At 49.3% G+C, this 24,374-nt stretch overlaps 6 protein-coding genes across 6 annotated transcripts; 4 read left to right on the top strand and 2 right to left on the bottom strand.

Moving 5' to 3' along the window:
- Positions 1-62: 62 nt before the first annotated feature.
- Positions 63-7,607, top strand: ONS95_013165 (uncharacterized protein; the record flags this gene model as incomplete). The annotated part of the gene is made up of 5 exons (XM_058506800.1): positions 63-4,458; positions 4,559-5,779; positions 5,843-6,203; positions 6,276-6,901; positions 7,114-7,607. The coding sequence occupies exons 4-5, from the start codon at positions 6,382-6,384 to the stop codon at positions 7,605-7,607; spliced, it is 1,014 nt and encodes a 337-aa protein (XP_058357530.1). The 5' UTR covers positions 63-4,458; positions 4,559-5,779; positions 5,843-6,203; positions 6,276-6,381.
- Positions 7,608-8,804: 1,197 nt separating this feature from the next.
- On the top strand, positions 8,805-10,383 carry ONS95_013164 (uncharacterized protein; the record flags this gene model as incomplete). Its single annotated transcript, XM_058506799.1, has 5 exons — positions 8,805-9,437; positions 9,514-9,785; positions 9,849-9,945; positions 9,992-10,248; positions 10,296-10,383. 5 exons carry the CDS (start codon positions 8,805-8,807, stop codon positions 10,381-10,383), a joined length of 1,347 nt encoding a protein of 448 aa, XP_058357529.1.
- A 995-nt stretch (positions 10,384-11,378) lies between these two features.
- On the top strand, positions 11,379-13,363 carry ONS95_013163 (uncharacterized protein; the record flags this gene model as incomplete). Its single annotated transcript, XM_058506798.1, has 6 exons — positions 11,379-11,674; positions 11,721-12,126; positions 12,176-12,342; positions 12,447-12,750; positions 12,916-13,155; positions 13,208-13,363. The coding sequence occupies 6 exons, from the start codon at positions 11,379-11,381 to the stop codon at positions 13,361-13,363; spliced, it is 1,569 nt and encodes a 522-aa protein (XP_058357528.1).
- A 180-nt stretch (positions 13,364-13,543) lies between these two features.
- ONS95_013162 (uncharacterized protein) lies at positions 13,544-15,319 on the bottom strand (the record flags this gene model as incomplete). The annotated part of the gene is made up of 6 exons (XM_058506797.1): positions 15,052-15,319; positions 14,650-15,002; positions 14,512-14,596; positions 13,917-14,455; positions 13,730-13,870; positions 13,544-13,681 (listed from the first exon to the last, which is right to left on the bottom strand). The coding sequence occupies exons 1-6, from the start codon at positions 15,068-15,070 to the stop codon at positions 13,544-13,546; spliced, it is 1,275 nt and encodes a 424-aa protein (XP_058357527.1). The 5' UTR covers positions 15,071-15,319.
- Positions 15,320-15,416: 97 nt separating this feature from the next.
- On the top strand, positions 15,417-17,608 carry ONS95_013161 (uncharacterized protein). Its single transcript, XM_058506796.1, has 3 exons — positions 15,417-15,818; positions 15,872-16,646; positions 16,779-17,608. Exons 1-3 carry the CDS (start codon positions 15,550-15,552, stop codon positions 17,526-17,528), a joined length of 1,794 nt encoding a protein of 597 aa, XP_058357526.1. The 5' UTR covers positions 15,417-15,549; the 3' UTR covers positions 17,529-17,608.
- Positions 17,609-19,214: 1,606 nt separating this feature from the next.
- Positions 19,215-22,916, bottom strand: ONS95_013160 (uncharacterized protein). Its single transcript, XM_058506795.1, has 2 exons — positions 21,574-22,916; positions 19,215-21,523 (listed from the first exon to the last, which is right to left on the bottom strand). Exons 1-2 carry the CDS (start codon positions 22,520-22,522, stop codon positions 19,872-19,874), a joined length of 2,601 nt encoding a protein of 866 aa, XP_058357525.1. The 5' UTR covers positions 22,523-22,916; the 3' UTR covers positions 19,215-19,871.
- Positions 22,917-24,374: the final 1,458 nt, after the last annotated feature.

Raw genomic sequence — 24,374 nt, 5'->3', positions numbered from 1 at the left:
GTACGGCCGGCGTGACGAAAGAACCCCTCAGCAGCTGCATCTCGTGCGGTGAAATGTTCGAGGCCAGAATTGAATTAAATTTACAATTAGAATTAGACTTAGAATTAGGGAGCTCACTACTCAAGGCCAGGTGGGCAGGGCATGTTCAGCAGCATCTCAACTGTGAAGGTAATTTCCATTTACAATCCCCAGTCCTGTGCCCACTGGTCTCACCCGCGATGCTGCTCACTCTGCTCTTCTCACCGCAAGTATCGTGAGCTAGTCGCAGCCAAGCCGTGACGGTGAAGCCAGCTCGATGACGAGGACCTTACCGCAACAGTACTCCGTACAGTATTATGGCACCATGGCGCTGCTAGTTGAGTTTCTTGCGAAAACTTCTGGCTGTTGACATCACAGACTAGACTAGGAGCGGAGCTCCAACTGCGGCAGAGGTGTGCCGGCAGGACGGAGAGAGGGCGATGGCTGGCAAGAATCTGGAGGCTTGACTACTGGACCTCTATGATCAACAAACGTGCTGTGCCCTGAAGAAATGAGGATAAGGAGGACCTCGGGAGCTTGGAATTGCTCGTTCCAGCTGCGCTGCGCTGCGCTACCAGTGCGCCGGTTCACCCCCTCGGGCGACCCTGCAATTAAACACCGTAGCTTGGGGCTATAATAGTGGCCAGCCTAGACTTCAGCATCATCGTGGTGACCGCGTGGAGACTAAACTGATGCGTCGGCCGTCAGTCTTCAAGCGGTACTAGCTACAGTGGAGTGGCGCTTGGCTGGGACAATAGTGAAGACCGATGCGACTCTTTTTTGGAGTTCGGAGAGAGGAGGGGATAATGAGGGAGGGAGGGAGGACATGCAGGCAAGCGGGTTGTGCACAGGCGTCCTGGATATGCAGAACGGATGTTCTTCGCTGCCCGCTCCTGTGCTGCTGCTGCTGCTGCTGCGTTTCCTGCAGGCGGATAGTGGCTAGTGGATGGATTGCGCGCCTTTGATCTGATTGAACGGCTCTGTATCGCGCTGCAGTAGTTCATCCGCAATGCAGGCCGTGTTGGTAACTTTTCCAGTCACTTGTGCTGAGCTGTGCCCCTCGACCCTCGAATCGGAGACCTCCTCCACCCAGGCTCGAGCATTCGAAGTTGCGACTCGACCACGAGAAAGACTTTCTTACGGTGCTGATAAGTTAATTGCGACAAGAAGGAATAACCTACTCGAGGGCCGCCCTCTTCAAAGCGGGAAGTGAAATGGGAGCCAAAACAAAAACAGTCCTGAAGCACATCTCCGCTCCCTTCCGTACGTAATTCTGCAAACGAGGTTGCAACTGTTTTTGCTAATTTCCTTTGGGCTGCTGGTTGCCAACAGAAAGGCGAGGCGCTGCCCGCGCTGCCACAGACGTAAGTTCATGATCCAGCCCTGGTGATAGGATGAGGATTACGACGACTGACGAGCCATCTATCCTGTGGCTCTTTTGTTCTTTGCCCCGGGCATCCGAATGTCTGCTTGATAGAAGATCAGTAGAGTACAGTAGAGCCTGGGTTGCAGATGCCATGCTGCGTTTAGCTCAGATGCAATGCCACGCATCCGTCTTCTTGAGCTCGAACGCCTCTTTGTGTTCTCTGAGGACTGGGTCAAGGATTGGAGACTTGAATTGATCGTGTGAGAGTGAGACTTTTCGCCTGCGTCTTGTTCAATTGTCATGGCTCTGCCGTATTGCTCAGACTTCCCTTGTCGGACTGGACCGATTCAATTTATTTTACAAGTGCGCAACACTCCCATGTCGTCTGTTCGACTTCCCTGATCCCGGGTTCCCATGATAGACCCCTGCACCAGAGGGACAGGAACATCTGCAGAATGATGTCGGAAGTCCCTCTTACTCGAGGTATACGGTTCTCCTGCTATATCAAGACCTATAGCACATTTCTGTTGCGAAATCTCTTCGTTCATATTCTCCGTTATTGGTCTTCTCTTGTCGTCCTGGACTGCCTCGTCTTCCGGCAGCCAGCTGTACAGTAGAGCCGGCCCCCAAGAGAATACACCTCATTGTTCGGTCCACTTTCTGTTAATCTGTGCCTGTGCACCTGGCTTGGCTCATTTGTGTGGAGCACGAGATGAGCTGCAGTAGTGCGCTCTGATAACGATTTTACTTGGAATGCCCCAGGAGACTGTCTTGGAGGGTTCCAGGTCCAGGACACCGGCTCGATGTGTCGTCAAATCGGGTTGGTCTGTTTTGTGAGGTTATCGTTTTCTCTCAAGATCGAAGGACCTGCACATCATCATCGGCTATTAGTTCTCTCTCTTTAGCCAATTGGTATAAAGCCCCGAAAGCGAATGACGGTGGTGGTATGTGTTGGCGAAGTCACTACTATCACGCGCCGTGCCGCTGAAGTTTTCAATTTCCCAGCATGCATAGTGATGCGCATAGCGGCCCAAATACCCCGGGCGAGCATTTAGATCCCACCTGACTACAGAGCGTTCTGAGAGGGAAAATAACTCCAAATACGGGCCTCTGCAAGTGTGAGACTGGATGCCTTATCTCCACCTTGGAGCCATTGTCGTAGCCTGCGGTCCTGTAATAGGTTTTAATGGTTTGGGCAGGCAAAATGAAGATCGCCCACCACTCGAGAAATTTCGGTTGACCGGGAGAAATTATCGAAGAAATACCTGAAACGCCGGTATCCTGATATCACTCACTCTGAGTCCAAATTCGGCCATTAATTAAGTGACAATGGTAGCCCAATGCAGCGATTATGATGAACATCTTATTTCTCGACCCAAGCGTCTCGCTATCGACTTTTATCGGAGAAAGCAGCTCTTTGCCCCGACAATCCGTAGGCTCGGGTGAGTTCCTAAAGTACACCAAGGGATCCTGGCATGGCGCAGAAACAACCGGCTGGAGCTGTCGCATCCCGAGGCTCAGCATCGCCCGTGTCGAATTAGCAGGAGGCGAGCTCAGGATCTTATTCCATTCCAACAAGAAAGTTTGGATCTCATGATCTGTTTCTTTTGAGGTTTTATAAAATGTCTCGGAGACGGGGAGAGTAACCATGAAGATCCTGTCGAAATCGAAATGAGAAATTCAAGGATCGCTCGTGTCGCCATCTTGTGCCTGAGCCCGGCTCTCAGGGATCTCAACATTCCGTCCGCTCAGCTGTATGATCAACCCATGGCCACAAGTACACCCACAGCTTCCACCATCAAGGGCGAGCCTTCCATGGGATCATGCCTCCTGCAAGGCTGCGAGCTGTCAATCATACCTCACATCTCGTTCGGGGTACAACTTGCGGCTCATATGCCTTTATTTCAGCGCATGGCAAGGTTCCCAAAGCACAATGCCATCTATTCGAGACCGTGAGCGACCATAACAATGATTATGCCAGCTGCTGCTTTTCGAACCGCAACTAAGCAAAGAAATGACATCGCCCAGCCGTGTTGAAGAAAGGAGGATTCTGCTCTGCTTTGATAGACCGTTCGTCTTGTCCTTCGCTTCCCCGAAATAAAAAGTGATCGATTAGGTTTAGGCTAGTAACCCGCCCTTCCCAGCCTGCTGGTAAGGCCTCGCTTTAGCGTGTTCACAACGTTCGCCATGCCCCATCCCGAGAACCGTTCCAGTCTCAAACAACGAAAATGCTGGTTTTCAGACGGGACCGTGCCGCGGTGTAAGCACAGTCAAGTTACCCAGCACCAACCAATTGCATGTGGCGGTGATGATGGCCTGCTCGCCGGAGGCCAGTGAACCTCCCTGGAGCTGCAATGGAGATTCCAATAGGCACTTGGCATGTTCTGAGACAGGAACCCACGGCAGAATTGATCAAGCTCGGGCAAGTCTGGCACGAGTAGTCAATGCAGCGCGAAAAGCACATCATCATAAATCATAATCGACCATGTTGCCAGCCTCAAAAATATTACTGCGGCTGCAGGAACAGGGCGAACGATTGTGGAAGAGGTGAGCGAACCATCCGGCAGTCCTCCTACCGTATCCACATCGAACAAGGCAACAAGATGGGATGAGGCGTACAGAAGCGTCTCGATTGGGTTCCCTTTCCAACATCTGCATGCTAATCCCCGCACATGCATTTACCACGTTGAAAGCAAGTCGCATGAGCATACAGTCATGTGTTCCTCGTTCTGTACTGGAGCACACACAACCAATGAACAGAACGCAAGAAATTTGTAATCTCAACAAAGGGATCGAGGCCCTATCATTCTCTGCTTACAATAAGCATGAGCCTCTTTGTCTTTCCCGGCCTGAGCCCTCTTCTGATGCTGATCTCGGAGCAGGAGTCTAATTCCAAAATCCAGAATCAACTCGAGTTCGGTCATCGTCGTAGGGCGACTTATTTCTCCTCCGAATGTCTCATTCTGCCACTATAAATTTTCGGTATCAAGCACAAAAAGAGTCATTTCGTAAATGCAAATGCATGACAATGATACAACTTCGTCCCAGTCGCAGCAGATATTGGGTTCTCTTATGTAAGCTGCCAAGAGACAGACTCGTAGTCTCTGAAGTCTTCTTACTTTACGGAGAAGTCAGCAAGTCACCATTTGGCATGCTGATTCTGAAGTCCATTAGGCAAGCATGACCAGCGCAGGCCTCGTCACGTGGTTTCCGCGGCCTGGCCTTACCTACCTTTAGGCAAGGTAAATTACCTAGGTAGACCAGGACCCAGGCCTCGTGCCCAAATAAGGGCCAAGATTAAGTTTCAAGAGCCCTCCGGACAATGGTCGGGTTGATACCCGGTGTGTCGTCTTTCTGCGTTGGGGCGTTCTTGCGCGCATGAAGTGATGTGATGTGATTGTGATGTGATAGCGCTTAAGCAGGTGATGGGGCACGGCTTCGAGGCATGGGCAGGTAGTGTCGCTGCGCTGTCGCAAGATCCACAGCTACAGTGCTCTAGTCCAGAAACAAGTAAAGCAGCACAGCAGCGCGATGATCAGACCTCATGAAGTCTGTATTATTGATTTGAGTTCAAATTGGCGGTCAGTGAACACTTTCTGATGGATGCCGTGAATTTCGGCAGGATATGGATCTTGAACTTGTGGCAGGGGCATTGCGGTGAGCAATCCATGCAGAGCTGCATCAATCTCTGCGGTGTGATCATGTACGAAATGAACGTCAAGAGCTGACAAGCTCTGAAACGGGAACACCCCCATGAGTTGCCGGGACAGCAGGAACAATCCAAGATTCGGAAAAACTGGCACAACGTAGATCAACTGTTGACTCCTTTGCGCTTCTTCTCTCTTCCAATTCCAAGGGGACGCCCATATTGCGACACCTTCCTTTCATTCAACATTTGGTATCCGAAAGCTCCCCTCCCAGCTTTTTGGAACTTTCTCTGGCATGATTTTGGTATTTGAGTAACGCCCCAAGCAACAGTGATAACGCCATTACGGCACAAAAAGTCAAAACATTCTTGGGGGATCTGGCTCCAATCTGGGGAACCTCTCGGATGAAAGCCATGATACCCTTGGTCGTCGGGATGACGTGTTCGGATGTAATGCTTATTTTTCAAATTGATTTTTCCATATCTACTTTGAGCTCAAACGTCAAGCGGAACCCTGGGGAGAGATTTCGAAGACAAACTTTCACTGTATTGGGCAGTCTCGGCGAATATCAACTTGAAAAATGCTTGCTCTTTGGCACATAAGCTTCCCAATATCTCCTAATGAAGCCGCAGAAAACTCAATATCGAGTTTTCGGAACTCGAAATGCGGTTCCTGCATCGTCACGATGCTGTCTTCTTCATCTGAAGAGCATGAAGAGATAGAATGAGAAAACTGAAGTGTTCGTAAGGTGAGAATAGCGTGGAAACACTCCCAGCCGAGTCAGCCAGGAACAGAGGACTGATATTGATAGGACGAAAGGAAAGAATCCGTCCTCCTTCTGTGCAACCTACGATCAGATTCACAATGGAGAGTGGCACAACCAAGACCAAGACCAGCAATATAGGCAGAACCGATCGGAATATCCGTCACAACATCCATACATTAAAGACACAGCAGAACTCGCGCCATCATCAATGGAAAGGTTGGTAGGTATATATCTTTCACCAACAGACCTTTGCGGATGATGGAATGTCGGGAGCGATGGAAATATGGATCGGGACTGAGGCCCGACTACCGAGCCTATGGCCACATCGCGACAACGAGGATATTGCCAACCAGAGATGATATAGTTGAGGCTCGCCTTTCGCAAAGAAATCAAATGGTGCATTGTTGTCAGTTATATCTCAGCCTTTGAGAAATCCTGTGCTTGGACTCTACGAAATTCCAGTATTAACAGTCCACAGAAGTTGTAGAAGAGACATTCCCCACCGTCGGAGTTTATTTCTTCGCTTCCGAACACGACCCACTGTTCAGATCGGCTAGCGAGTGACCACACCTAGCTCCCCCGCGATGGCGTTCATGTTCAACAAAAGATCGAGCTCGCTCCTTTCCTGGTGGCGTTGGGTTATTTCGTTCCTTCTGCGTAGAAAGCCAGCAATAATGTCTTCATCGTACCAACGATGGGCCGTCACGGAGCCCTATCTGGACCTTCATTGTTCTCTTGGCGAGGGGCCATACTACGAGGAGGCCACGAACCGATTGCGTTTTGTTGACATCATCAAAAGACACCTGCACACCGTCGACCTGAGCGTTGGGCCAAAGAGTCTGAAGACCTTGCATTTTGATATGCCAGTCGCTGTAACGGCTGACATCGATGGAGTTGATCCGGAAAAGAAGATTTTGATTGGGGGAAAGAGTGGGGTGTACATATTGGACAGAGAGACTGGAAAGTATGATTTGTTGAAGAGGTTTTTTGACAGCGAGGAGAAGGATGAGAGATTGCGGAGTAATGACGGTGCCATTGACCCACAAGGAAGATTCTGGGTTGGAACCATGAATGACTTCTGGGTCGGAGAACCGCAAGCTGAGGGTGAGTTCTGCATTTTTCCTCTCGAGTTTCATCCTTTTTTCTGGATGTAGATCGACAGATTGGTTGTTTTGTTTCCTGGATCCCGCTCTCAAGATGGGATTCCTTGATGCCGAAGTCACTACATCACCCTCCATCGCCCTCACGTGACGATAAACTTATTTCAGCGAGAAGCTGTGCAGGCAAACACCAGGGAAGTGGCTAAATACAAGCAGGCTCTCTCTTCCGTTTCAATTCGGACTTGAGTCGAAAGACGCTGCGGTCTTCCTTGACCATACCCAATAGCATAGGATGGTCCATAGACCACAAGACCTTGTACTTTACACACTCGACCGAGAAACGTATCATTGCATTCGACTTCGACGCCTCGACTGGGGACATCACCAATGAGCGAGTCTTTTGGCAACATGATGGCAATGGAGATCCAGACGGATTCAAAGTCGATACCGAAGGAAACATTTGGCAGGCGATCTATGGTGAAAGCCGAGTCTTGAAAATCTCCCCAGACGGAAAAGTCGTGGGAGAAGTCTCTTATCCCACCAAGTGCATCACATGCCCTGTCTTTATCGGAACAGAACTCTGGGTGACGACCGCGGATGACCATGACAAGACCAAGCCATATGCTGGTGCCATCTTCAAGGTCGATGTTGGTGTTGGAGGGTTGAAGGAGTTTAAATTCAAGTTGGATAAGGAAATCCCGGGATTGTAGAGAGACAATCTGGTCCCAAAAACCGTGAGACTTTGTGACAAGGCTGGAATGACAGGAAAATAGAGATAGAGTATGCAGAGTACGAATAAGGACTCTCCGTTCGTTGAGCGGCAGAAGCCAACCGCTCTACTTTCCAGTCCCGAAGTATGTATATGAGAGATCATGTTTTCTGCAACCTAAAAAATACATTACCGCGAGAACCCTAGGTCGTGGCTCGGTTGTTTGTGTTTTTCCCAGTAGCGGATGCCCGAGGTGGCGATACATTGAATGTTGCGGGTGTTCACTTACCAATCGATACAGGTCGCATGGCAGAATCCTAGGGAGGCTTGTCGTCAACCGAAGGCATTCTATGGTGAAGACTGTTTAATAAAAGGAAAGGCTTCCTCGAACAGCCCGACTATGCTAGAGCTCAAATCTGTCCGAGTAGACAATGTTTGCACGATCTGTTGTCGTGCTGGTGATCGGGCCTCTTTGGATAGCAAGGAGGCAGAAGTCCAATAATAGATACTATCAGGGATCCGTGACAAGTCAGAAGATTCTCTGGGTCATGTAGCGGGCAGTTCAAGGGTCTTGTTGACTCGAAGGAACGGCCAATGAGCAAGCCGAATGTTTTTCGAAGGGGTCGGTGACGCTTTCCAAGCGGCTGCCAGGTGCTCTGACGCCCATCTCTGACTACGTTTCACACGAAGATCGGCCGGTGTTGGAGTTTATTCATTCTTATATGCTGTATGCTGTGTTGGTAGTTGCGCATGCGCCAGATATCAAGAGCAATGGGATGTGCTGGAGGTTATCACGTACAGTACTAACACCAAACGGGACAAGCGCCTGTCCTGAACAAGCGAGCTCGATCTTGGCTGAACACCTCCGAAGCTTTCTCCTACTCTGACTAACCTCCATATCCAAGATTGAGCCACATGGATTTCATGTCATCAATTGGGACATTTTGAAACAGGATCACGCAAAGTAAGTTTGAGACCTCTATTACTTTAAAACACGTTGATTAAAGTGCCCTAAGTGATGCGGAGCTTACGTCACCTGGCTCTAGATCTGTGACTCTCTCCCAGCAACAGCGAGGCCTCCGCTGTGCTATGTAAAAAGTATGGTCGGTCTTAATCACTGTATATCTGGCAACCTCGAATTCGGAAATCATTAATCCGCTTCTGTTGGACGCTTTCCTGGACTTGAGACCTTACAGCCATGTCTGGCTGCAGCGTCAGTGACTATCCCGACTCCGGTGGAAAAGCTTCTCACGTGTGTACGCCGTGTCGAAAGCAGAAGAAAGCGTGTGATAAGCTGTTTCCAAGTTGCTCTACGTGCTCGCGGCTGCGTCGAGAATGTTCGTATGAGACTGGGCCAGCACCCGAGGCGGCGTCCCTTGAGTCACTCTCTGCAAGGCTCGCCAGCCTGGAGGATGAGATGAGCGTGCATCGAGCTATGTGTGAACCACAAACTGTACTTCCGGGGGTCAGACCAGCTTCGTACTCTCCTCTATCGCAAGGAACCGCAATTGGCACATCGTCAGCAGTTTTCTCGACTTTCTTTCTCGATGTCAACGTCTTCCGGTCGCAGAATTCGATGGTCCCGAAACCACAATTCAGCATCAAAGACAAGCTTTTGGATGATATCGGAGACGGGTTGGAAATTCAAGCTATCGCTGGGGCGTACTTCTTCTCGATTGCTCCTTGGATGTCCATAATTCAGAGGAATCGCTTCTACGAGGAAACTCTTGCCGGCCAGATTGAATTGACAGCAGATATTGTCTTCCTCATTTTATGTATGAAGTTGCTGAATGAGACCGTGCAATCAGGAGAAACGCCTCGAACAGAGCTTGTAGGTCATAGTATTGACTATTCTCCTTGTCTGCTCCTAATGTACTCAGTTCAGACACTGAAACAGAGATAATTAGTGGAACCATGCGAAGAATCGCTTCTTGTTACTCGTATCCAGTGGGTATATATCAATAAGGTCGCTTCAAGCAGGGGTCTTGCTATGCTTGTATGAAACTGGACATGCAATCTATCCGGAAGCATATATCTCCACTGGTCATCTTGCGAGACTCGGTGAGGCTGTTGGGCTTCATGACACAGCGGGGATACCTCAACTGGCACTTGAACCAGCAACATGGGACGATATGGAGGAAAGAAGAAGAGTATGGTGGGCTCTATGGATCTTAGACAGGTATGTTACCATATGACGCGGAAGTACATCTTCAGTAGTCATGCTCGGCTGATCACGAGTCAGGCATATGAACGTAGGGAATCCGTCTAGGTCACTAGCAATGGCTGAGATCGGACGAAGAGAGTACCTTCCTGTGGATGATGTGTCATTTGAACGAGGAGTACGTCCCCAAACCCGACAAGTCTCACGACCTAATTTGGGCAAAGGTGCAATCAACAAGTGAGCCATTATTTGTATCATCGTCAACTGACATCACTGCTGCACCACTGGCAAGGCTATGCCAGTCATCTCACTTATTAAGCCTCGTCCTCAAGCACATCAATGATAGAGATTCCACCGCGAATGATCGTCTAGAAGAGGCCAAGCAACTGAGCCGCGCTATTCAGGCTCTCTGTTCTTTCATGGACAGTGAGATCGACTCGGGAGCAACCCGAATCTTTGTCCCTAAAGCAATATGTTTCAGGTAAGTGACGAAGACATGTATATATCATTGTTTGATCATTTTTTCAGTGCGCTCTTTGCTCTCTACGAGCATTCGTCCATCATCAGGCAGAGTTCTTACGCCCTTACCGCCGAGCTTGAACTGAGCGAACTTTGAATCTCGGGATTACATTCCCTTGTACCACATATCGCTGCATACACTGCTCATATTAAGACGATCCTACCATACAAGCTTGGTCAAGCCTCACCATTGATATGCCACTGTCTTTATCGAGTGGCTTGTTGGATCTCAAGCCTCACGACCGAAAATATTCCGCCTGAATACTCCAGAATTTTTCTCTCGACCAGAGAAACTTTGGCAAAACTGAGTATGAGGTGGCAGGTTGCTGGTATGTCTGAGTATCTATCTCATCATGTCTTTCCTAATACAGTGACAGAAGCTTATCTTAAGATGCTCGATTACACGTCGCTTTCTTTCCGTTCTGGCTTGACCATCTCCATTTGAATGTGATCATACTCATTCTCCACTCCTGGAACTTGTGGAGAGTCACCCATATCTCTATTCTCAGTATATTCGGGTCGCTGGAGGCTCGGTCTACTCAAATAATATAACGACACGATACCGACGGCAGTGTTAACTACCTTCTCACGATCTAAGCATTTACTCAATAGGGTTGAAAGCAATCGTTTGACCATACTAAATACAACAGCCGGTCCCCTCCTCCCGGCTCAACACTACCGGGTATTTCCGAACTCAACAGGACCTTCAGAATCCATTCCCTGCCTCCGTTCTATCCCCTTATACCCCGGTAATCCCAAAATTTATGATCACTTGGCATCCTGCTACGATTGGTGCCCGCGGTACGATATGCCACTTTTGTCAACCGTTTTGACTCACTTGGTAGCTCCACCATCGCCCCTCAGGAACCACAAGACATCGCGGCTGATATAACGTATTTGCCTTGATTGGTAATCTCTTTGGATAATGACTGCATGGCAAGGGTTGATATTGGATAAGCAATCGAAATAATTGGAACTTCGTGATGCCAAGATATGCGATGCAACTTCGTTCACTCCTCCACTTTCAGTATCTCGACTATAAAGAAGACTGAGGACGCCTACCTCTCAAGTGTCACAATTTTCAGGTTCATAATGGCGTGTCTTTCAGTTCTCCTGTTTTCTCTGCTCCTTGCAGGTGTCAGGGCCATTCCTCAAGACCCTGCACTTCACACTCGGCAAAGTGCTTTGGATAAGTGTAAATGCTACGAGGGAGATCTCTGTTGGCCGTCAGCATTAGCATGGAGCACGTTGAATTCTACGGTAGATGGCTTTCTTCAGAAAGTCGTCCCTGTAGGTGCGGTGTGTTACAATACCTTCGAAGGGAAGAGTACCTACAATGCATCCGCATGTTCTATTGCTACTGCTAATTGGAATCAACAAGTGTTTCAGTACGTGTACTATTTCCAAATAAAGCTAAACGGCTAACTGGGCCAGACAAGATGATCCCGTATTTGCAATGAATCCTCTCTACACCAACGGGGCATGTCTTCCGACCACAAACAGGGCTGCAATATGCAGCCCAGGTTATCTTTCGGACTATGTCATCATGGCGAAGACAAAACAACACATTGCAGCTGGTGTGAAGTTTGCACGTGAATACAACTTACGTCTGGTGGTTCGAAATACCGGTCATGACTTCGTGGGGAGATCAACCGCTTACGGAGCTCTGGCAATCAATACCCATTCCTTCAAAGATATCAAATTCATCAAGCAATATTCAGGACCTGGAACATACACTGGAGGCGCAGTGACTGTCGGTGCTGGTATCCAAACTCGGGAAATGTATACAGCCGCTTTTAATCAGAATCCAAAAGTCAATATTGTCGGTGGAGAATGTGCTGTACGTATTTTGCCCTGCTTGCTTTTACATCACTGATCCTATGTCAAAGACGGTCGGGTTCGCTGGAGGGTACATCCAGGGAGGAGGGCATGGTCCTGTTACTAGTCTCTATGGAATGGCTGCAGATCAGGCACTCGAGTTTGAGGCAGTGACTGCAAAAGGAGAGTTTGTCACCGCGAATGCCGATGTAAATCCAGATCTCTTCTGGGCGTTGCGGTATGTGATCGAACTGCCTCCCATGCTATGTTTTGAATGCCTCAATATTTTCAGTCGCAATTTTTTCATCTTACTACTTGCTACTTTTTTGCTGACCTCTTCAGCGGAGGCGGTCCAGCGACATTCGCGATTGTCACATCCCTCACGGTCAAGACGTTCCCAGAAGTCCCGTCAGCAATGGTGATCCTCAACATTAATAGTACACACACCACAAACACTGTCCTCTGGTGGCAGGCAGTCACGCTTTTCCACTCATTGTCCAACCATTACGTAGACAACGACCTCTTCGTGTATTACGAATTAACCCCAGGGACTTTGCACATCCAGCCTTTCGTAGGACCAAACATGAACTCAGCAAAGCTCTCCCAGATTCTCAAACCACTCTATGAGGGCTTGACGAAATTGGGAGTAAGATACACAGCTGTGACCAAAGAATATCCTACATTTTACAAGCTCTACGTGGATGTTTTTGAGTCTGAGGCAGCTGGATCTAATCAGTTGACTGGAGGCCGTTTCTTTAACAAGGACGACATTGCCATAAATAATGCCGCCATCATTTAATCGTATAAACAGGTCCTCAGCCCCCCAGAACTCGGATTTGGAGTCATCATCGGTCATATTGTTGGGCCTGGAAATGCTCTCCCCATTTTTGACAACGCTGTCTACCCAGGCTGGAGAAACGCTTCGAGTTTCAGCATTGCATCATTATTTCCTTCACAACAGCAATGGGCTACAGCTAAGAGAGTCATGACTGAGAAGTTGACTCCTGCAATGATGAAGGCGTCCCCACGAGGTGGTGCTTATGTTAATGAGGTGAGTATCTGGTTACAAAAGGCCAATTCGAGTAATAGCTGACTTAAGGGAGTGTGATTTGGGTCAGCCTGATTGGCAGAACCAATTTTGGGGGGCTAATTATCCTAGATTGCTGGAAATTCGAAAGAAGTGGGATGGTGACGGTACCTTCTTTGCCCAGACGACAGTTGGAACCGAAGATGTAAGCTATATGGAGGAAAGAATCTAGATCTTTCGATTCGATTTTCATTTTCAGACTTCACTCTTGATCTAGGGATGCACGCTGACTTGTTGATCATCTCGTGGGCCGAGATTGGGAACCCCCCTAAGCTGTGCAAAAAGTAGACCAGCAACATCGACCTTACAGGAGCTAGTATTGGCTGACTGAGAAGTCATGACGGTAAAAAGTCTAAGCATATGTAGCAGAGGTCCCAACAAAGAGCGGCGTTATCTCGCCAGCCTGAAGTTCCTTTGTCACCAGGGCCGAAACCTCCTGCCATCTTCGCAAGGTATCCGCTTCAGCATCGAAAGGATACAACCAGCGGTTCTGTAACTGGTCAGCACATATGTTTATAGTATACTAAGAAGTTCATACCCTAATCTTGACATCTTCAGGATCAATCACCACGTCGTCGTCTAGATTTTTCAGTGCGTTGTGCCACCTATCTCTGACGTCTTCGCCATTCCTTTGGGACTGTCTTACTCTCTCAAACCGAAGCTTTTCATAAACGCGTGTCTACTACAATCAGCAGAGTTTGGTCAAAATAGTTGAGATCACTTACCGCAAGCGGAACATGACCCCTCCCAGCCAATTTTAGGCAAAGAGCAAGCACAGCCGCACTTTCCGTAGCCTGACTTGCACCCTGAGCGCTAGTCGGTAGATGAGGATGACAAGAGTCTCCTAGAAGAGCGATCTTATGACTTTTACTAACCCACGAAGGAATTGGATCTCTGTAACAGATCTTCCAGTCCAGACACTCTTTTGTTTTCTTTACTGCAGCGGCAATCCTCGGATCACAATCATTAATGATCTCCCTAACAACGTTCATATCTCCCGGCTGAAACCAGGACTCTTTGATATCTTCAGTGTCTTTATGAGTCAGGATCCAATTAAACTCGTCGCCGTCACGGAGAGTGTTCTGCACGAGATGAACGTCGTTGCCGATCCAGATGTTGACACATTCTTTCTCAACAAACTCTCGGCAAAGGGGGTTGTCCTTTAGATAAGCACCTTTGAAGTATGCTCGGAAGCACGCATAGCCGGATGATTTGGGCTTGTCTTCAAATCCGAGGACGAGTTCACGAGCAGTTGATTTGATGCCTGAATGTCACGACTCAGCACAGAATTTGAGGGTCTGAAAAAGGGAAGAAGCTCACCATCGGCAGCAATGATGATATCAGCCTTGTGGACTTCGCCATTGGAGAGAGTCAATGACGGCTCATCTTCATCATAAGATACTACCTGTCTCTAGTCAGCTTTTGCTCAATCTGTAGCACGGAAGCCTAGAGCCTTACATTGCAGCCCATCCTAATCACAATACCCAGCTCCCCTACTCTCCTCAAAAACTCCTCATGATAATCACCTCTGTGCCCAATATATCCCGCCATATCCATCAGAGGCTGTTGAGCAAGTATCTTACCATCTTTCCACCGCCTGATTTGCATCATCTCACTCTTGTTCCCGATCTCAATCAAACGATCATGCAAACCCCACCGCTTGAGCAGACGGAGAGCATTCTCACCTAGCCCCAGAGAGTCACCTAGGCGGCCAAAATTGTGCACTTTTTCGAAAACTTGGACTTCGAACCCCTGATAGTGCATTGCCATTGCTGCTGCACAGCCGCCGAGGCCAGCGCCTACGATTATGACTGAGTGTGTCAGTGGAATTGCTTGTGATATATATGGATGCAGGCATACCTTTCATGGGATCTGACATGATGTCTAAAGGCAAACACTTGATAATCGTGCGAGGAAAATTGAGCAAAAAAGCCAGAATAAGAGACCTGAAATGCTCGGTACCAAAGCCAAATATCTAGATCTTGAGAGGTCGATTTAGGACTTCCTCCATGGAAAACCCCCTGTCCAGAGCAAGCGGCTGGAACTCAGTCGGGACAAAACCCGCGCCAACATTCTCAAAAGCTTTCAGCTGCCAGCAGATACAGATACCTATGATTAGTATTCAGCCTTACATTCGGTTGGAGAAATTACCCCGCAGCCCCATCTCAGGTATATCGCCCCACTATCCAAGGGTCCAGACAAGGGGAGGACGGGAAACCTCCTTATTTCCCCAACTCAAGGAAAGAGAAGTAGCGTTCATACAATTGTATATTTGATTCATTCCGTGTAGATGTTGGAAATAAGTTCGTCTCTCACAGTTTCCATCCTCGATTCTCCAAGTCCAACTTTCTCTCAAATATGTCACAATCTCAGATTCCAAGCCTCAATTCGTTACACAGCGGCGTCCCAGAGCGTCTGACGAAAGAAGCAGACGCAGCTCGAGCTCGGCTCTACTCGATCAGGACTTTACCAGAGAGTAAGCCGCGTGGGAAGCCTGTGCGGCTCCCTCCAAATACCACCCAGGATGATTTCAACACGGCAATCAATGCCTTGGTGAAGGTTCTTGGCGAAAAAGGAGTTGAGTTGAATGACAAAGAGTTGAAAGATGGGTGGTACATGGAACATCCGTGAGTTGGCCATTCTCGGGCTCGAACTAGTTCAAATGCTCACAGCTGTCTAGAAATACGCATGATGCATATCATGTAATCGATCAAGAAGAGATGGTCTGTAGCGCTCTGGCATACCCCTCTTCTACATCTGAAGTGCAGTCCATCGTCAAGTGGGCCAACGAATACAAAATCCCCCTCTGGCCCATCAGCATGGGCCGCAACATTGGGTATGGCGGCGCCGCACCCAGAGTGCCAGGCTCCGTGGTCGTTGATTTGGGCCGGAACATGAACAAAGTTCTCAAAATCGATGAGAACAATGCTTCATGTATGGTGGAACCTGGTGTATCATACTTCAAATTGTATGAAGAGATTCAGAAGAGAAAGTTGCCTTTATGGATCGACACCCCAGATCTGGGCGGCGGAAGTGTGTTAGGGAACGCGATTGATCGCGGTGTAGGCTACACACCATATGGAGACCACTTCGCGAATCACTGTGGTATGGATGTCGTTCTTCCAGATGGATCACTTCTTCGAACTGGCATGGGTGCAATCCCAGGGAAGGATGGTACTGACAATCCTACATGGGAATCATTTCAGCACGCGTATGGACCAGCGATCGACGGCATCTTCAGCCAAAGCAACTTCGGAATCGTGACCAAGATGGGCTTTTGGTTGATGCCAGAAACTGGCCATCAATCGTACATGATCACATTTCCTCGCGAAGAAGACTTCGAGCAGATCGTTGATATTATCCGACCTCTGGCACTCAAGAGGATCCTTGGCAACATCCCTCAACTCAGACATGCTATCCAGGAACTAGCTGTCACTGGCAAGCCACGTACGACTGTAAGTACTTTCCTCGCGTGTAATCCTCTGACCTGGAACCACGGATCCAGAGCATGTGTTAGAATCTTTCTTCGGAATAAAGATCGGGCACGATCTTAAGGTTTTGATTTCTCCAGCGCTAATATCTTCAAGTGGTACACCGGCTCCGGACGGTTCCCTCGGGAAGTTGTAAGGGAAGGCGTCAAAGCCTCGCCAGTTGGCGATATATCCTGGGTCTTCTATGGCACGCAGTACGGCGATACAGCATCCATCAAGTCTCAACTCGACATCATCAAATCAGAGTTCTCCAAGATCCGAGGCAGTAAGTTCATGCTGCCATCCGAGCTCCCAGCAGATCATTACATCCACAGCAGATTGAACGTCTGCAGTGGTGTCCCTGTACTGAAAGAACTTGACTGGCTGAACTGGAAGCCCAACGCCGCACATCTATTCTTCTCGCCGATCACACCCACCAACTCCAAGAGCGCTCGTACTATTCACAACTTGATTGACAGGCTGCATCAAAAGTGGGGATTTGATACCTTTCCCACGCTCTGTGTTGCGGGCAGAGAGATGCATTATATCGCCAATATTGTCTATGACCGTGCTGAAGAGGATGAGAAGCGCAGAGCTAGAGGCTTGATGCGTGAGATGATTGCTGCTGCTGCAAAAGAAGGGTTCGGAGAGTATAGAACGCACCTACTGTTTGCAGACCAGGTAGCGGAGACCTATGGATGGGGTGGTGGTGCGTTGAGGAAGTTCAATGAGACGATCAAGGATGCTTTGGATCCAAATGGGATCTTGGCACCAGGCAGGAATGGAATCTGGCCAAGATCTTATAGAGACAAAGGCTGGGAGCTTGTTGGCGAAGGTGCTTTGAAAAGTGTAAAGGCTAAAATTTGAGAGAATCCTAGGCCAGGAAGAGTCTCTTCACCTTTTCCTTCCCTAACTCACAGTATTATGGAAGAGTACCATAAGATTATTTTTATCAAACTAGGTTTCTCATTAATATCCTGCATCTCAGAGTAAGCAATGACTGCCCTCAGCAGACAAGAAATCGCTAAGGTCCCCTAGTCCCTATCTCATCTCTTATCTCATTCTCGATTCTTGACTCTTGTGAGGCTTCCTTCTCCCCACTATATTTTGTCTCCACGACCCCTCTTTTTTCTCAATTCCGAACCCTGCTGCTTTCACGTCTCTCTTCTTTTCAACTTTCCCTCCAATCTTAGCCTCGTATGGCATGTCAGGCGACATCACGGAAGCTTGATTCATGACCCTTAGTGGCTTGGGCTTTGAGGTGGAATCGGAGTTGGGGAAGGTGGTTTTAAAGTGGAATTCTAGATATGATTCAGGGCGCCTTTTCCCTCACTCATGAACATCGCCGATGGAAATGTTTGAATCTAAAATCACAATCATATCGAATTATGTCAATATTCTTCATAAGATAGCTTTGATCAATCAATATTGTGACTCTCGGTACCCGCTACTTGGCTCTGTCCAGATACAAACAGCATTTGACCAAATCACTCGAGGGCCACTGCGCGAATTGATCGATTTAGAGACTTGATTGTATGCTTTCCCCTGTTTCGTTCGCTGAAAAGAAACTCGTTGCTGCGCCTCAAATAGACAAGTATGGTGGCAGACAAAGACTTCAAATTGATGCCGTGTTAAGCGAGATATTGTAAACAAACCCCCTTCTCCTTTCCCTTCCCCGCTCCCAACTCCCCAATTCCGGCACGCCTCCCTCCAGATTCTACGATTATGCAATTTCAAAGTTGTTGCATGCAAACTAGCAAGTAGGGAGCAAGGTTCCTGCTATCTTAGTTCAACTCGGCAATAACGAAACATCCCGAAAGCCTCATAACGCACCGAAAGAGAAACTTCCCGCTCTTTCTTCCACTTTCTTTGAATACTACATTTGTAGAGTCGTGGAAAACTTCCCACTTTTCTCATCACACCACCCTCTCTCTTTCCTATCGTCTAGAGAAAGGAATTTACCGAGAAAGAACACCTACGCCTAAACTTGCTCTTCAGATTATACTTCTAGATATATCAAAAGACTTGTGCGCAAGCAAGCTAGAGCACTGATCAAATTTGTCGGCGCAAATCGTCCCTGTGTCGGTCTGTGCCCGTGGAGATGAATTCGGGGCTCGAGCTGAGATCAGATAAGAAGAGGATGAGGAAGCGAGTAAGTTAGGCTCGATTGATGTGTAGTGCTGTAAAACGATACATTGGAGTTCCAGACAGGGTATTTGGTAAGCGTATCAAGATGTCTGGTTGCCTAGTGGTTGGGACTATCTCAACTTTGAACCTGTGGCTCCGAGATTGAAAGGCGAGAGCGGGTGGGAACATGGCTGGGGGCCGTACTTGAATTTACTTCACCGGATAAGGTTCTGGATGTTGTTTTATATGGGGTGGAGTAGAATGGTTCAAGGTTGATAAACCACGTATAGTGTCGTGAGTGAAGTATGGTGGGTGTGTGTGAAGTAAGCAAGCGAGAAGTTCACAACTGTGAAAAGAGATATTCCATAAACGCAGCCTCAGACAGCACTAAAGATAGGTCACGGATAAGGGTAATAGATATTTAGATGCAGCAGAGTAGTGGGTGGTATCCATTCATCGATAATATATCTCTCTCTCATCTATATATGTCTCTTTTCTCCTATCCCCGCAGTCCTACCCTGCCCATCACATCCCAACCATATCTGCATACAACCACCAGTACTCAGCCCATCACACCTCTTGTTACAAATCCAACCCTCAACTGTCGTCTAGCCATTATGCATTAAGCATATATCATATCATATCGCGTAGCATTGCATAGCGTATCATCGACCTCGCACTACGACGAGCACATCAAACGTGCTATATCTGCGCCCAGCGCCGAATATCCAAATCAAATGCAAATCCCAACCAAATAAAAAGTGAAACACTTCCATGTGGATGTTCCCAATCCCATTCCTCCATGCTTACTTGCTTGCTAACTCTGCTGCAGTAAGGACTAATGAAATGCCGTGATGCGATACTTTTGTTGTTGCGATAGTCGTGAAACGGATCAGAATTCGTGACAATGCGATGACATAAGCGTTAACTCTTATTCGTCGTCTTCCTTCGTTGTGTCGATCTCGTGTTGGGAGATTGAGATGTATGAAAAAGCGCCATCATCTGGTCCGGCCAATGTCACGTGAAAAGCATCGAGTGACTGGGCTAGGAAAGAAGACTCTCTTCTTTCAAGTTGATCCCTCCTCATACCATAATCCACTCCCCATCACTGCTCTCCATAAACTTCGACCACCTGAAGGGCACGCCAAACTCTCCATTGCCTGCACAAGTACCCTCCTCCTTCTCCGCCCATAGCTTCTCCAGGACCTCTAACCCGGCAAGGTTGTTCAGGTATCCGCTCCTGCCCATGATCTCTCTACACTTCGTGCGGACGATGCTCTGCTGCAGCTCATTGACACACTCGCTTCCACTGATGAACAATGGCCAGAGGAGGAACTTCTCGGCACCAGATCCTTGTTCGAGACTCGTCACATAGAACAGGACTTGTGAGACTAGATTCTGGAAATTAAGGTGCGAGGATGGGAGGTTAGGGCATGCGAGACGTTCAGTGTAGAGAAGGGCGGCGTAGCGGAAGGCTTCCGATATGTAGCCGAAGTCGCGGAGTTGTGTCGGGGAAGGCGTGACGGGGAGAGTGGTGACTAGCCGCGAAGGATCGAATTCCCAATCTTGGAGAGCATGACGGGCAGCCTTCCACTCGAGCCAGAAAGTAGTACGGAGGTCGTCGTGGGAAGTGGTGGATGTGAGAGCTGGGAAAGCAGCGTCATCGTCGAGGGTGGAAGCGAATCCGTTGCCGTCGAAATTGTGTGCGTGCAGATTGTAGAAGTCAGCCAGTGCCTGGCCAGCCAATCCAGGGCGAGGGCGAGGAGGTGCGGGACGTCGTGATTCCATGTCTGGTGGTCCGGCTTGGTCTAGGACAGGTCGGTGTTGACAGAGCATGTTCAAGCGGCCGAGCTTGCCAATTGTTTTGAAGAGGACGGAGTCGCAACCTGCCATATTTTCGAGAGCATGGTTAGGGTGCACTGGATTGGCGATCATCTCTAAATAGCCGCCACGGAGTTGGGCTTCCCGGTCATTGATGCTGGCTGCGATGCCGTCGAAGTAGGTAAAGAGGGTTTCCATCCAGCCCCAGTTGCCAGTTTCGACACCTGAGTCCCGCATACCAAGGATCTTCTTGACACCTGCGAACTGGGTGCGGAATTGTGCGACACCAGATTCGCACATGCGGTAGTGGCAGAGAATAAATAATGTTGCGAGAACACAGTCGTGACGGGCCTTCTGGGGGTCGCTTAGTTGCTGGTTTAGGAGGTGGACTGCTAGCGTCCTGTGTTGATACTCTTCTTGGAGCGAAGAATCTGTAGGTGGTGCCTCGGGTGACATTGGATGATTTGAGGCTCTCCTTACGGGAACGGGGCGGCTGCCGCCGTTGATTCGATCTTGGAACTCAAGCTCGATGGGCTGACGCCAGTGATCTTGTCCGAGCGATTGTTTTCGCTTCATGCGAAGATTGCAAGCTGCAAGAGCACAGATTGCGTGCTGTAAGCTCTTACTCGTAGAAGCGAGGCCGAGGATATGTTCTCGGTATGGGTTGTTTGGGCTGTCGAGGATAACAACTGAAGGACAGATGATCTTCTCGTAGTAATCCAGGAAGAAAGATATGCGAGGAGACATCTCTGAGGAGAATGAGGATGACATAGAGTCGTGACCGAGGTGATATGGATCGGAATCCGAAGCAGCTTGAGAACGCGAATCATCATCATTGACCGAGGTCCATCCAAAATGACTTGATCGAGCACTGGTAGCATACAACTCTGTGTCTTGGGCGTGGTGGAAGCCCCCTTGCTCGTTAGTCGATGCACGAAGTATTAGGCTGATTTGAGGTACTTACCCAGAATGTCGTCATCGTAGAACAAATCATGAGCACCTGGAGACGGTTGATGTTGACGGCTCTCGATAATATCATATTGATTCTGGTGAGAGCTGATACTGGAACTGATTTCTGATTGCGCGTAGAAGTGCTCAGGACATGAGGTCGGACCACGTGAATCTGCCATCATACCCGCAGCAGGACTATCTGCTGTGGAATTCCTTGAAGAGTAGCTGTTGTAAATCGGGATCGGGCTGTTCATGAAAGGAGCATCGTGGTCGGGAAATGATTGACTGATAGGAGAGGCATAATCGCTCTCTGCGTAAGTACTTAATGAGTCGATGGAACTTGCTAGTCCCATACCATCACTCCTTCCCAAGCTCAGTGTGTGAAGTCGATGTAATTGCGGCAGTTGTCTTTGATGGTTCATGGCGTCTTGGTGATAGTCATGTATCGGGTAATCATGAGATACAGCCATATTCCACTCCGGCAGCTGGTGCAACGAGGGTGCAACTCCATTGGGGGCCATGTTGACAAAGTCATAAGTTGTAAACGGGCTGGCAGGGATGGAGGCCATATTCTCCATCTTAATCTTGATCTTAATTTCATCATCGCTGCCATCGAGATGTCTCGAGACTGTCGATGCAGCTCTTGGTCGATTCGTCGGGGGACTTTTGGGAGCTGGAGCTGATCTCGCGACGGGTAGAGATAAGCCGCGTAACTTTCCTCGACTCGCCACGCCCACGCCCCAAGTCAATTGGGTTTTGTATCCCGAGCATTCGTTGCCCACCTCCAAACATTGTGAACAGTATGGTCGTCGTCGGTCGCACTTGAGGCTCCTCTTGGTACATGCGAAGCAATCGTCAGAAGCACCGCTAGCTGGAGCTCGACGTCTTCGCTTGCGCTGTGGTACTGTCGGGGGGTCCGAGGGCGAGCATGAGGAAGGAGGACATGCGACTGGTAAAGTCATGGTTGAGAAGCAGAATCGAACTGGGGTTGGAAGTAAAGTGAAAATTTGTTAGATCGGTATGGAGCACATTGAGCAAGCTATGTGTAAGAAATGGAAAATTTGAGGTTCAGAAATCACTCGTGGGCCAACGTCTGGATACGAGAGAGGTTCGAGTGGGCATTGGCGTCCATTATGAGGAAGGCGGTCATCGATTTGAACGAACTAGCTAGGGCCCGCTTGGAGGGGGAGTGGAGGGGAGTGGAGGGGAAGGGAAGGGAAGGGGGTGGGAGAGGAATGAGAGAGAGAGAGAGATGCGGATATGCAGATGCAAGCGCAAGTGCAAGTAGTGCAAGAGCAAGAGCAAGAGCAAGAGCAAGTGCAAGTGCAAGTGCAAGTCCAAGTCCAAGTGCAGAGGCAAGAGGCGATGGGGATGGGAGGTATGGGACGAATAGATTAGCAGGGTATGGTAGGGGAGGGGAGGGGAGGGGAGGGGAGGGGAGGGGAGGGGAGAGGAGAGTACGGAGGTAGGGCATGGCAGCTTTGGCAAGGCCGGGCAGAGCAGGGCAGGGCAGGGCAGGGCAGGGCAGGGCAGGGCAGGGCAGGGTAGGGTAGGGCAGGCTGAGGTAGGTAGGGATATGGGATGTGGGATGTGGGATGTGCGCGATGGGGGATAGATTTAGGATCAGACTACTGCTGGTTCACGACGACTGGCTGGTGAGTGGATATGATTTGATAGCAGAGACGGATGGGATTGGCTTGGAGGGAAGAGAGAGCAGCAGCAGCAGCAGCAGCAGCAGCAAGAAGCAGGCCGGCGAAGAGAGTGCCAGGGCAGGGGAAGGCGAGACAGGCGAGACAGGGTCGCGAGTAGTAGAGTAGTGATGGATGGATGGATGGATGTTTAAGTAAGTAGGGCATTTTGTCAAATGTCGGCTTCGCCTGATGTGATTTGCTCTGATTTGGTTTGGTTTGGACTCGGCGATGAGGGGTGGAAAGGAAAAGCTACTTACTAGTCAACGCAGATTTATATTGAGGAGAAAACAGAACGGTGTTTGCATTATCACTACTACTACTACTACTACTAGAGAGAAAAGACATGAAGGCGACTCTGCTACTGTGAAAATCTTGTTTGTCGGAGACAGCAGCAGCACTGTGGGAGAAAAGAGATAAAAAAGGTGCCCGCTAGCTTTCAGCGCAGACAGACAGAGAACAAGCAGAGCAGATCACAGCAGACCTGACCTGAACTGCCATCCGCCAACCGCCAACCCTCACTCGCCTCGCCTCGCCTCAGCATCAGAATCCAGTGCGACGATCAGCTCGGAGCGCGCGACAGGGGGCGAATCGCAACCAGACAGGGGTGGCAAGGGGCCAAGCAGGAAACGACAGGGGCCGACCAAGACACAGACCGGGGCTGCCACTTAGCCTGCCTTAGTCCGGCAGGGGTCTCTCCACCGACGACAGGGGCTGACGCCGGACCAAAGCCAAAGCCAAAGCCAAAGCCAAAGCCAGAGAGGGCACCCGGCACAGAGAGGGAAGAGGGACAAGAGGGACAACGGGGACAAAACTCGAGATGGACCTGAGGGACCATCTTCGGGCAGGGGTCGCCACAGCCGAGGCCCTTCATTGCTCCGTCGCAACAGCCATCCCCGAGATGCGCCGCCAATCACCGCAGCCTGCCGGGCCCTAGATGCCCTAGATGCCCTAGATGAGTCTCGGCTTCAACGCTTCTCTGCAGAGGAAGCTCTCTGCAGCATTCCATACAGGCGTGAGGCCAGGGCAGGGCAGGCCAGGGCAGGGCAGAAAAGGCCTCATTCCATTCGCCTGCTCTGATGCGCTGCTTCGAGTGAGCTTGCTCCCCTTCTCTTCGCTTCCCTGC

This window comes from Cadophora gregata (genome assembly GCF_030347475.1).
Source record: "Cadophora gregata isolate MNR1 chromosome Unknown scaffold_7, whole genome shotgun sequence".
Classification (NCBI taxonomy): domain Eukaryota; kingdom Fungi; phylum Ascomycota; class Leotiomycetes; order Helotiales; family Ploettnerulaceae; genus Cadophora; species Cadophora gregata.
Note: the sequence above shows the minus strand (reverse complement) of the source record. Positions and strands in the feature narration are given on the sequence as shown.